The sequence below is a fragment of the Oncorhynchus keta genome, chromosome 27 (assembly GCF_023373465.1).
Source record: "Oncorhynchus keta strain PuntledgeMale-10-30-2019 chromosome 27, Oket_V2, whole genome shotgun sequence".
NCBI lineage: Eukaryota > Metazoa > Chordata > Actinopteri > Salmoniformes > Salmonidae > Oncorhynchus > Oncorhynchus keta.
Window position 1 is genome coordinate 24,591,973 of NC_068447.1, and position 14,177 is coordinate 24,606,149.

At 41.8% G+C, this 14,177-nt stretch overlaps 1 protein-coding gene across 1 annotated transcript in view; it reads right to left on the reverse strand.

Annotated features, from left to right (window-relative positions):
• The window catches only part of LOC118360283 (cadherin-4-like), a 636,928-nt gene that overhangs the window by 19,339 nt on the left and 603,412 nt on the right, over positions 1-14,177 (reverse strand). Inside the window, exon 12 of the mRNA XM_052482021.1 lies at positions 97-239. Within this exon, the coding sequence (XP_052337981.1) occupies positions 97-239 (143 nt within the window). The remainder of the gene's footprint in view (positions 1-96; positions 240-14,177) is intronic.

Here is a 14,177-nt window from a genome sequence, read left to right on the forward strand (position 1 = left end):
AACCCCGTGGGACCACGTTTTTCTTCAGCATATCATCTCTTCTTTCTCTCTGTCATCTCTTTCTCACACACACACACACAGTGGACACAGTCTCACCGTTATCGACTGCGAGGAAGGTGGCTTCGTAGATGTTGTTTTTGACGTAGATAGACTCTCTGTCCAGGGTTGCCGTGGTGACGATCTGACCGTTGGTGGTGTTGATGGACAGCCACTCAGCTGGGTCGGCCAGCTTAGAATACCTGGACAGAAAGAGGGAGGAAACAAGTTGAAAGGAAGTACACATATTGTACTCACTCTTCATCTGCAAGTAGGAGGAGGAGGAGGGTAGCATGTTAACCCTTTACACTTCATGGAATTTGGCAGATATGGATTGGGCTAAATTGAAATGTTTCTTACAGAAGAAATATGAAAATGCATAACAATTGTAGCAATTGAAAGGAAACAGTTTGGAGATTATGGGAAGATTATTAGACTAAAAGGTGAGGACACAACAGTTCACCTGACAAGACTGAATCCAATCATTACACTGTTGATTTTATGTTATGGCCAGCCACCACAGGCTAATAGGGATTTTCCCCCCCTTTACTCTAATCAGACTGAAACTTAGTCAGTTTAAAGTATACATAAATAAGATATTATTGTATTACAAATTGTATTTATTTTAACATTTAAACACACAAATTAGGCAAACCATACTTTAAATGTGCGCTAATTTGCATATTATGAGAATCTGTTTTTCAACACATTGCTTCAAGGCAGAATGTTTTTTTTGTTTAATTGTGACAAGACACCCAATGCTCAGACTTTTACAGATCAGTTTATCAAAATATTGTCATTTCATGGAATTATTTAAAAACCACTATTCACATGTATGATGGATGCATAGTTTGCTTATATTTACACATACAATGACACTTAAAATCAAAAAGTCTGACTATAAGACCTAAGAACCTGTGTGTGGAATAATGGGAATGTACGTACGTCCTTTGAAGACTGAGAAAAATGAAGAATTGGCGCACAGAGAATTGGCGCACAGGGAACATGTCATTTTGAGAAAATGGCCGATAAAGGTAAGCTAATGCAATTGAAATGTACTTTCCATAAATATGACCATTTATGTCACGTTAATGAAACTCTTATTCATATATCACTTCTAAACTGACAAATAAACATCAAATATACCTTTTACAAATACATTATCACGTTTAATACATTTGTTTCAAGCAATAGAGCATATGCTTTGAATACTGGTCTGTTGGGCAAATATGCAGTTTTGGGCAAATTCTCATATCACTTTGCTCAATCTGTCACATGTAAGGATTTTGTATGGCTGTTGAAATGTGCAGAACATTAATCAGCTATACCTGCTGTTATGTTTGTTCCTTATATAATGACAAACTGGGGCGTAGGTTTAAGTACTTTCAATGAACATATACTTCAGCTAGAAAATTCCATGTTTAGCCATGCAAGGCATTCTTTAACCATCCGCATCCCGCATAGCCTGCTGGGTAACGTAGTCTAAATGATAACAACACACCTGCCTCATATGTAAGGCCCACTGAGTTGTTGCTGGGGATGCTTTACTTTCTTGACTGTGTCATGAGAACTGCGCCTACGTTTGGCAGACTCCATTGAAGCAGCATCAGCTCTCACAACTCCTCTCTAATTGCTCCAGTGTCACCAAAGTGCTTGTAAATGAACACTTTGTTCATCACATTTGTTATAGTAGTGGCTCCCTCATCGAACGTGGGTACTGCCATACTGGCTGCTCCGTCAATGTGCCTTTTGCCCACAAAGACAGTTTTGGGGCATTGCGACCATATTACAGAGTTCAGACATTCATTTGCATTCTGGGTTCCTCCGTGCTACATGCTTTTGAGGACGTTATCATTTGGCATCCTATGATTATACAGGTACCATTTTATGTGTAACCTCTCTATTACAAAATGTATGGCCTCCCAGGTTTTTGTGACAGGGTGGATTTTCACAATTTTCTATGGCTCGCTGGTACCAGCACCAATGCATACACCTATCCCATAGTTGGAAGTGAATCCTCTCTTGTGCCAAGTGCCATCGGAGGATACATTAATGTCTATAATGGCATCCTCATCCTCCTTCAGCAACTGCTATGTCTGGCTCTATATCTGCTCTTCTAATTATCTTTGCAGCTCTCTCTGAATCTCTGCAACTAAAGTGGGTTGGAAAAAGTACTTATTATGTCTGTCGACATTACAGACATAACTGCAGGACTAAATATGAGCATATCAGCATGTATTTACTTTACGTAAAGCTAATTTCTCACTAATCACATTAGGCTACAGCCCTATGACACTGTATGCCTATGCGACAGGCTCATTGTATAGTTAGTTCTGTTTTCCTATCACTCTGTTTTATTAACTTTGAATACATTTGCTGGAACAAGGAAATAAATCCTATTTATACACAGCAAGTCACCCGTCAATAACGGGCCACTCTCCCTTCTTCTTTACCTGTCATTCTCCTCTCATGTCTCTGATATGAGCTGAGACGCAAGGGAGGAATCCCGAGGACTTTGCTTATTATCTTTAGAGCTACATAACCAAGTCCAAGTTCGAGGGCTAGAAGAACCATCCTCACATTTATATCAAATGCCACATCTCCCCTGGAGCACTCCTGCAGCCTAGAGGAAGTGTAAACACTCCTCCTAAATGCATCACGATCACCTTCACAATCGGCACATTCTATCATGACAGAATTACAGAATCACTGGTTGGTGAAGTCTACGGTGATTTTCAGTCCAGTGTTTAGACAATTTGGGCAAATCAAATCATGTAAAAGTGTATTTGAGACATGTGGAATAAAAGCCACTATTGGCTGGCTGCTGTCTGGTTGATCGCTGCAAGTGGTCATATTCATCTCAACTAATTTGCGTCTCAAAGCGCTCCTGCGGGCTACTTCATTTTCCTCTCTATCTGTACTGCCTCGATCGGCGGATCAGGCAAATTGTTTCTTTCATTCACTGCTTTTCTTGCATTGATTAACTGAGATCGCCTGTTTTTATTCACATGCTGTAGGTATAGTCGTCGAGATTTTCTCATTTTGTCTTTCTTTACGTTGATTCTTCACGGGAGATATTTTCAAACAAGCAAGTGCTTTGCAGCACGTGAGGCATTTTAACCAATCAGGTTGCCGGAAAGGGCCTTTAAATTCCAGTAACCAATCAGATGTCAGGAAATTACTAATCTTTCAGAACGAAGCGCTATGTCTGCAATGGATAGAGCCATGTATGGACGAGCTAACGATATGCTCCGGAAAACAACCTTTTGAATGATACATGATTCAACATGGAGATTTTTAAAAATAGCGGTGGAAGTTCTACGTGAAACATACTATCAAGAACGACATTTATGGTAGGTGTATTTGACGGAGTTGGGATAAGTACAAAAAATGACAAGAGTTTGAGTGAGACTAACTCGTGTGTCTAAGTGGCCACAAACCTCTCCAAAGTGTGCATAGTTCCTAAGTAATTTCAATGCACTTTTATGACTCAAAGAATAGTATAATTATGCGATGCTTTATAAGTCTTCAATTAAGTCTTCAATTTAAAACTTTCACAGTCTCACTGCAGAATTAGACATTTACCCACGTATTTACCCACGTAAACATCCAAACATCAAATTTCAATGTTGCTCCAAATGTGGTATTTCATGGTGTTTTGTGCCACTGCTGCTCTGTATCGTTCCATTTCTCCAAATGTCAAATTTCAAAGTTAATGGTTAAGTTTAGGCACTCATTCCAAGTGGTTAAGGCAAGGGTTAATGGGCTACAACTGGGGTTGAACATGCAACCTTTTGATACAGAGTAGAGGTCGACCGAGGTGGCCGATTAATTAAGGCCGATTTCAAGTTTTTATAACAATCGGTAATCAGCATTTTTGGACGCCGATTATGTCTGATTACATTGCATTTCACAAGGAAACTGCATGGCAGGCTGACTCCCTGTTTATGCGAGTGCAGCAAGGAGCCAAGGTAAGTTGCTGACTAGCATTAAACGTATCTTATAAACAATCCATCTTCACATAATCACTAGTTAACTACACATAGTTGATGATATTACTAGGTTAACTAGCTTGTCCTGCGTTGCATAGAATCAATGCGGTACCTGTTAATTTATCATCGAATCACAGCCTACTTCGCCAAACGGGGGATCATTTAACAAAATGCAATTGTACCTAGCCATAAACATTTGTTTTAAAACTGCATATTTAGTTAAAAGAAATGCATGTTAGCAGGCAATAATAATTAGGGAAAGTGTGTCACTTCTCTTGCTTTCATTGCACGCAGAGTCAGGGCATATGCAGCATTTTGGGCCACCTGGCTCGTTGCCAAACTAATTTGCCAGACTTTTACATAATTATGACATAACATTGAAGGTTGTGCAATTTAACAGCAATATAAAATACGGAATGGTTCCGTATTTCACTGAAAGAATAAACGTTTTGTTTTCAAAATGATAGTTTCTGGATTTGACCATATTAATGACCAAAGGCTCATATTTCTGTGTTTATTATATTATAATTAAGTCTATGATTTGCTATTTGATAGAGCAGTCTGACTGAGCGGTGGTAAGCAGCAGCAGGCTCATAAGCATTCATTCAAACTTTACTGCGTTTGCCAGCAGCTCTTAATGCTTGAAACACAGCGCAGTTTATGACTTCAAGCCTATCAACTTCTAAGATTAGGCTATTAGAACATCCAATTATCAAAGGTATATGAAATACAAATGGTATAGAGAGAAATAGTCAATGCGTCATAATTCCTATAATAACTTAACTGAACCACTGCTCGGCATCCGACTGCAAGGCACTACAGAGGGTAGTGTGTACGGCCCAGTACATCACTGGGGCTAAGTTGCCTGCCATCCAGGACCTCTACACCAGGTGGTGTCAGAGGACGGCCTTAAAAATTGTCAAAGACCGCAGCCACCCCAATCATTGACTGTTCTCTCTACTATCGCATGGCGAGCAGTACTGGAGCGCCAATTCTAGGACCAAAAGGCTTCTCAACAGCTTTTACCTTCAAGCCATAAGACTCCTGAACAGGTAATCAAATGGCTTCCAGGACTATTTGCATTGTGTGCCCCCCCAACCAACCCCTCTTTTACGCTGCTGCTACTCTCTGTTTATCATATATGTATAGTTACTTTAACTATACATTCAAATACATACTACCTCAATTAGCTCAACTAACCGGTGCCTGTATATAGCCTCACTACTGTTATTGCCTCGTTACTGTTATTGCCTCGTTACTGTTATAGCCTTGCTACTGTTATAGCCTTGCTACTGTTATAGCCTCGCTACTGTTATAGCCTCGCTACTGTTATAGCCTCGCTACTGTTATAGCCTCGCTACTGTTATAGCCTCGCTACTGTTATAGCCTCGCTACTGTTATAGCCTCGCTACTGTTATAGCCTCGCTACTGTTATAGCCTCGCTACTGTTATAGCCTCGCTACTGTTATAGCCTCGCTACTGTTATAGCCTCGCTACTGTTATAGCCTCGCTACTGTTATAGCCTCGCTACTGTTATAGCCTCGCTACTGTTATAGCCTCGCTACTGTTATTGCCTCGCTACTGTTATAGCCTCGCTACTGTTATTGCCTCGCTACTGTTATTGCGTCGCTACTGTTATTGCGTCGCTACTGTTATTGCGTCGCTACTGTTATTGCGTCGCTACTGTTATAGCCTTGCTACTGTTATAGCCTTGCTACTGTTATAGCCTTGCTACTGTTATTTTTCACTGTTTTTTTACATTTCTTTACTTATCTATTGTTCACCTAATACCTATTTTTTACGTAAAAATTGCACTGTTGGTTGGGGCCTGTAAGTAAGCATTTCACTGTAATACCTGTTGTATTCAGCGCACGTGACAAATAAACGTTGATTTGCCCTCACACAATTACTGTTGTTTATGCAATCCAAAAAATGTCCATTTATAAATTGCAATCTGGGTAAGGTGAGCATCATCTGAAAGCCTGTTCTATTGCCATCATGACTAGCTTCAGCGTGTAAATCACCTAGAAAGATGTGTTGGCATCGAGTAATTGCTGGTTGAAAACTGTTTTCTGCCCCTCCCAAAAGATAGAATTTGCAAATAATTGGCCCTCTTTCTGGGACTCGCCCACAAACAGGACCAAGCCTGGCCTGCTGAGGAGTGACAGACTCCATCTTAGCTGAGGGGTGCTCTCATCTTATCTACCAACATAGACAGGGCTCTAACTCCTCTAGCTCCACAATGAAATAGGGTGCAGGCCAGGCAGCAGGCTGTTAGCCAGCCTGCCAACTTAGTGGAGTCTGCCACAAGCACAGTCAGTGTAGTCAGCTCAGCTATCCCCATTGAGACCGTGTCTGTGCCTCGACCTGGGTTGGGCAAAACTAAACATGGCAGTGTTCGCCTTAGCAATCGCACTAGGATAAAGACCTCCTCCATTCCTGTCATTATTGAAAGAGATTGTGATGCCTCACATCTCAAAATAGGGCTACTTAATGTTAGATCCCTCACTTCAAAGGTGGTTAGGGTCAATGAACTAATCACTGATCATAATCTTGATGTGATTGGCCTGACTGAAACATGGCTTTAGCCTGATAAATTTACTGTATTATATGAGGCCTCACCTCCTGGCTACACTAGTGACCATATCACCCGTGCATCCCGCAAACGCGGAGGTGTTGCTAACATTTACGATAGCAAATTTAAATTGACAAAAAATAAAATTACGTTTTCATCTTTTGAGCTTCTAGTCATGAAATCTATGCAGCCTACTCAATCACTTTTTATAGCTACTGTTTACAGGCCTCCTGGGCCATATACAGCGTTCCTCACTGAGTTTCCTGAATTCCTATCGGACCTTGTAGTCATAGCAGATAATATTCTGATTTTTGGTGACTTTAATATTCACATGGAAATGTCCACAGAACCACTCCAAAAGGCTTTCGGAGCCATCATCGACTCAGTGGGTTTTGTACAACGTGTCACTGGACCTACTCACTGTCACAGTCATACTCTGGACCTAGTTTTGTCCCATGGAATAAATGTTGTGGATCTTAATGTTTTTCCTCATAATCCTGGACTATCGGAACACCATTTTATTACGTTTGCAATTGCAACAAATAATCTGCTCAGACCCCAACCAAGGAGCATCAGAAGTCGTTCTTATAAATTCACAGATTCCTTGATGTCCTTCCAGACTCCCTCTGCCTACCCAAGGACGTCAGAGGAAAAAAATCAGTTAACCACCTAACTGAGGAACTCAATGTAACCTTGCGCAATACCCTAGATGCAGTTGCACCCCTAAAAACTAAAAACATTTCTCATAAGAAACTAGCTCCCTGGTATACAGAAAATACCCGAGCTCTGAAGCAAGCTTCCAGAAAATTGGAACGGAAATGGCGCCACACCAAACTGGAAGTCTTCCAACTAGCTTGGAAAGACAGTACAGTGCAGTATTGAAGAACCCTTACTGCTGCTCGATTGTCCTATTTTTTTTTTCCAACTTAATTGAGGAAAATAAGAACAATCCGAAATTTATTTTTGATACTGTCGCAAAGCTAACAAAAAAGCAGCATTCCCAAGTGAGGATGGCTTTCACTTCAGCAGTAATACATTAATTAACTTATTTGAGGAAAAGATCATGATTATTAGAAAGCAAATTACGGACTCCTCTTTAAATCTAGGTATTCCTTCAAAGCTCAGTTGTCCTGAGTCTGCACAACTCTGCCAGGACCGAGGATCGAGGAGACACTCAAGTGTTTTAGTTCTATATCTCTTGACACAATGATGAAAATAATCATGGCCTCTAAACCTTCAAGCTGCATACTGGACGCTATTCCAACTAACTACTGAAAGAGCTGCTTCCTGTGCTTGGCGCTCCTATGTTGAACATAATAAACGTCTCTCTATCCACCGGATGTGTACCAAACTCACTAAAAGTGGCAGTAATAAAGCCTCTCTAAATAAACTTCAGTTAGTGCTAAATACGGCTGCTAGAATCCTGACTAGAACCAAAATGTTTTATCATATTACTCCAGTGCTAGCCTCCCTACACTGGCTTCCTGTCAAAGCAAGGGCTGATTTCAAGGTTTTTACTGCTAACCTACAAAGCATACATGGGCTTGCTCCTACCTATCTCTCTGATTTGGTTCTTCCGTACATACCTACACGTATGCTACGGTCACAAGACGCAGGCCTCCGAATTGTACCTAGAATTTCAAAGCAAACAGCTGGGGGCAGGGCTTTCTCCTATATAGCTCCATTTTTATGGAATGGTCTGCCTACCCATGTGAGAGACGCAAACTTGGTCTCAACCTTTAAGTCTTTACTGAAGACTCATCTCTCCAGTGGGTCATATGATTGAGTGTAGTCTGGCCCAGGAGTGTGAAGGTGAACTGGCTGGCCGGTTCCCCTCTTTCCACTGGGATTCTCTGCCTCTAACCCTATTACAGGGGCTGAGTCACTGGCTTACTGGTGCTTTTTCATGCCATCCCTAGGAGGGGTGCGTCACTTGCGTGGGTTGAGTCACTGATGTGATCTTCCTGTCTGGGTTGGCCCCCCTTGGGTTGTGCCGTGGCGGAGATCTTTGTGGGCTATACTTGGCCTTGTCTCAGGATGGTAAGTTGGTGGTTGAAGATATCCCTCTAGTGGTGTGGAGGCTGTGCTTTGGCAAAGTGGGTGGGGTTATATCCTTCCTGTTTGGCCCTGTCCGGGGGTATCATCGGATGGGGCCACAGTGTCTCCTGAACCCTCCTGTCTCAGCCTCCAGTATTTATGCTGCAGTAGTTTATGTGTCGGGGGGCTAGGGTCAGTTTGTTATATCTGGAGTACTTCTCCTGTCTTATCCGGTGTCCTGTGTGAATTTAAGTATGCTCTTTCTAATTCTCTCTTTCTCTCTGTCTTTCTCTCTCTCGGAGGACCTGAGCCCTAGGACCATGCCTCAGGACTACCTGGCATGATGACTCCTTGCTGTCCCCAGTCCACCTGGCCGTGCTGCTGGTCCAGTTTCAACCGTTCTGCCTGCGGCTATGGAATCCTGACCTGTTCACCGGACGTGCTACCTGTCCCATACCTATTATTTGACCATGCTGGTCATTTACGAACATTTGAACATCTTTGCCATGTTCTGTTATAATCTCCACCCGGCACAGCCAGAAGAGGACTGGCCACCCCTCATAGCCTGGTTCCTCGCTAGGTTTCTTCCTAGGTTTTGGCCTTTCTAGGAAGTTTTTCCTAGCCAACGTGCTTCAACACCTGCATTGCTTGCTGTTTGGGGTTTTAGGCTGGGTTTCTGTACAGCACTTTGAGATATCAGCTGATATACGAAGGGCTATATAAATACATTTGATTTGATATTACAGTGTAAGGCTTTGACAATGCAATTCAGGGAAATAGATAGTAATTTTGGTAAAAAGGAGTCATGACTGAGTGCAGTCAGGTGCGTATGCCGTGGCAAAACAAAACAAAATCACAATAGATAAACAGGCTCATTCTGTCCAGCACAACCCAGGGTATGACGCCAAGTCATCTTGTAACTGTTCATCAAACATAGTGATCATAAGCGTTGACACTGTATATGACATGAGTTTTATGATATGGAAATGTGAAGTGCACATTTGGACTCACGGGTGTTTGTCTTGCTTGTATAACATCAAAGCAGTATTTAATATTATCCTAAACGTCTCATCTTTCAAAACACATAGAGTCGTCTTCATTTATAGCATTTCCCTCACTCAGATAACAAAACATTTGCAAAAAATGCCCAATTAGCTGGAGGGATGGGGACAACTTATTGTTGCGTGAGGTGCTCAAGTTCAGACCGGCTGTCAGTCAAATCCATACAGCGCTGTAAAGGACAGAGCCAGAGCTCTGATATCATGTACAGTGCATTCGGAAAGTATTCAGACCCCTTTTAATTTTTTTCACATTTTAAAATGGATTAAATAAAAAAAATCAATCTACACACAATACACCATAATGACAAGGCGAAAAGACTCTAAATTGAGCTCAGGTGCATCCTGTTTCAATTGATCATCTTTGAGATGTTTCTACATCTTGATTACAGTCCACCTGTGGTTAATTTAATTGATTGGACATGATTTAGAAAGGCACACACCTATCTATATAAGGTCCAAACAGTTTACAGTGCATGTCAGAGCAAAAACCAAGCCATGAGGTCGAAGGAATTGTCCGTTGAGCTCCGAGACAGGATCGTTTTGAGGCACAGATCTGGGGAAGGGTACCAAAAAATGTCTGCAGCATTGAAGGCCCCCAAGAACACAGTGGCCTCCATCATTCCTAAATTAAAGAAGTTTGGAACTACCAAGACTCCTCCTAGAGCTGGCCGCCCGGGCAAACTGAGCAAACAGGGGAGAACGGCCTTGGTCAGGGAGGTGACCAAGAACCAGATGGTCATTCTGACAGAGCAAAGTACCTCTGTGGAGATGGGAGAACCTTCCAGAAGGACAACCATCTCTGCAGCACTCCACCAATCAGGCCTTTATCGTAGAGTGGCCAGACAGAAGCCACTCCTCAGTAAAAGGTACATGATAGCCCACTTGGAGTTTGCCAAAAGGCACCTAAAGGACTCTCAGACCATGAGAAACAAGATTCTCTAGTCTGATGAAACCAAGATTGAACTCTTTGGCCTGAATGCCAAGCTACATCTGGAGGAAATCTGGTACCATCCCTATGGTGAAGCATGGTGGTGGCAGCATCATGCTGTGGGGATGTTTTTCAGCGGCAGGGACTGGGAGACTCGTCAGAATCTAGGGAAAGATGAACGGCGCAAAGTACATAGAGATCCTCGATGAAAACCTGCTCCAGAACGCTCAGTACCTCATTACCTAAAATAAAAAAAACAATTTAAACCAATAAGGCTGTAACGTAACAAATTGTGGAAAAAGTCAAGGGTTCTGAATACTTTCCGAATGCACTGTATAGCATGTTACTATACAGCCACAACGTTCCAATTTAGACATTTATCAGTGCCCAAATCTGCCATTTTCAACCCGAGTACGAGTGTAAAGGACTACCACAGATATAGAATAAATCAATAGAATGGACATAATTTTCAAATGTGATGTTCAGTTGTATGCTAGTGACACACACACAGTTTAATCCTTCATGAACATCTTGTCCACAGCCTGCAGACAATTCCACACGTCCCTGTATGTGTGTGTGTGGATAGGGGAGAAGCTGAAGACATTATTCTATTCCAAGATAGGAGGGAGAAGAAAACAGATATGATCTCAAGGATTTACCCACAATCCCTGTCTGGGTCCCCCCCTCTCTCCACTCAACCCCTTCAATCTCACCTCATCTCACCATGTCTTCATATTCACAAATTCCTTCATCCTGTCATCCCCCTGTATCTCTGTATTCATCTCATACATCCTTTTCTCATCTGCTCTCAGTGTCCACCACCTTTCACTCCACCATATTTCATCCACTGTATCTGTGTCCATAGTAAATATTACCTATGGAATGTCCTTGTTCTCTTCATCGGTGTATATGCACTGATGTAGAGAACACATTCACAGCTGCAAACAGGCTTCAGTGCCTAATACCCATACCCTCCCACTCAGGCTCTCCCACCATGTAAACTGTGTTCCTGTAGGCTTGCTCTGCACTACAGTAAAGTGGGCTAGAGAGCAGGCCTAGCTGTAGGGAGGGAGGGAGTAATCTCCTCTCCCCTTCAGAGAAGGAGGGGTTTTTTCCCAGCAGGCTAGTGGGCTGTACCCCGGGCTCTACACGGCCATGGGAACGGGATGAGAGAGGGCTGCCCGCCCTGGTCAGCTGGGCTGGCAGCTACCTGCAGACTGGAACCGTCAGCCTGTGAAATCACCACAGGGGAGAGAGCGTGGCCGGCACAGAGGGGGGCATAGGGATATGAGAGAGAGGAGGGGAGAAAGACAGTAGCTAACTTTATTAGGAAGTTGCATAGGTGAGGTTAACATGCTGTGACCGGTAGAAGCTCATGGACTCAGAGATAGAGAGAATATCCATCCGTGTGTGTGTGTGTGTGTGGAGGAAGGTGCAGGTTGTACTCTGGTTCTCCAGTGGAGGGCAGTCACGCCTGAGAAGGAGAGACTGGGGCGGCAAAGCAGGAGATAGAGAAATAAAGAGATAGAGAAAGGAGAGAGTAGCGGTGTGTGGGTAAAATCACTGAAGAAGCCAAGCCAAACCCGTAAAAAAAAGTCATATTACAACCTGTTGTGATAATTGCATTATTTGCTGTATAATCCATTTGTTCATATGCCACCATGATATTCAATGAGGCCATGAGAACAAAAAGAAAACATTCACACAGTGAAACAATAAATTAAACTACACATACTTTGTTTCATCACAAAACCGGAGAGCAACATCTGTCTGGTGAAGTCAATGTACGAGCTGCAGCATGATCAAGCAAGTTAATGTTTTTGACAGTTTACTAAAAAAACTACTGATTTAGAACCATGGAGTTACCGGAAGTCAGCACAAAGACAACAAGGCTATATATGCTTAGTTTAAAACACTGAAAACAAACTTATACAAAAAAATACAAAGTAACATAAGAGAAGGAAACAGCTCCGTCAGGTGCAACACACACTAAACAGAAAATAATCACCCACAACTCAAAAGTGAAACCAGGCTACCTAAATATGTTTCTCAATCAGGGACAATGATAAACAGCTGCCTCTGATTGAGAACCATACCAGGCCAAACACAGAAATTCCCCAAAACATAGAAAAACGAACATAGACAACCCACCCAACTCACGCCCTGACCATACTAAAACACAGACATAATAAAAGAACTAAGGTCAGAACGTGACACTATTGTTGTGGAAAATAATCGTCATTAGCAGATTTCTAAACAGTACTTTATATTTACTTTATACATATGCCTACTTTAAATGTACTTTATACGGTACTTTATAAGAAGGTAGGATACTCTGTTTTTGCCAGACAAAACCGGAGAAAATTAGCTAAACAAGTGCTTTCTGGTGACTAATCTGGATGCTATGTTAATGACCAGATCAAATAAGTAAAGGTATAAATATGTGCCTAGACACAATCCTGTCTACGGACAATTCCTTCGACCTCATGGCTTGGTTTTTGCAGTGACATGCACTGTCAACTGTGGGACCTTATATAGACAGGTGTGCCTTTTCATGTCCAATCAATTGATTTTACCACAGGTGGACTCCAATCAAGTTGTAGAAACACAAGGATGATCAATGGAAACAGGATGCAGCTGAGCTCAATTTAGAGTTTCAAAACAAAGGGTCTGAATATTTATGTAAAAAGTATACATTTGCAAAGAATTTATTTAAATGTTTTTGCGTTCCCATTTTGGGATATTGTGTGTAGTTTAATTAGGAAAAAAATGTTTAATCAATTTTAGAATAAGGCTGTAAAGTAAAAAAATGTGGAAAAAGTCAAAGGGTCTGAATACTTTCTGAAAGCACTATACACATGGATTTTTGTATTGTAGATACATGAATAGTAGCACACACCAAATGTGTTGTGAAAAGTGTTATGAAATAACTTAAATATATGTATATAACTTCCTTAATGTTGCTGGACCCCAGGAAGAGAAGCTGCTGCCTTGGACCCTGTAACGTCGTTCTTCGTTTGTAGAAAGAGAGTCGGACCGAAATGCAGCGTGGTGGTTACTCATGACTTTAATGGAAAAAGTGACACATGAAATAACTATACAAAATACAACAACAACAAATGGAACGTGAAACCTAATACAGCCTATCTGGTGAAACTACACAGAGACAGGAACAATCACCCACGAAATACAAAGCGAAACCCAGGCTACTTAAATACGGTTCCCAATCAGAGACAATGAGAATCACCTGACTCTGATTGAGAACCGCCTCAGGCAGCCAAGCCCATACAACACCCCTACCCATGCCACAATCACAATAATACAAAAACCCCAATACGAAATACAACAACATAAACCCATGTCACACCCTGGCCTGACCAAAATATATAACGAAAACACAAAATACAATGACCAAGGCGTGACAGACCCTTAATAAATCCAAAAATACAAATAATGTGATGAGTGCTAAAACTGTCACCCATAATAAAGTGCAGTGTGCTATGATAAACTACATCTAACAACTTCAATGAAGTAGCAGCTGTGTTCAT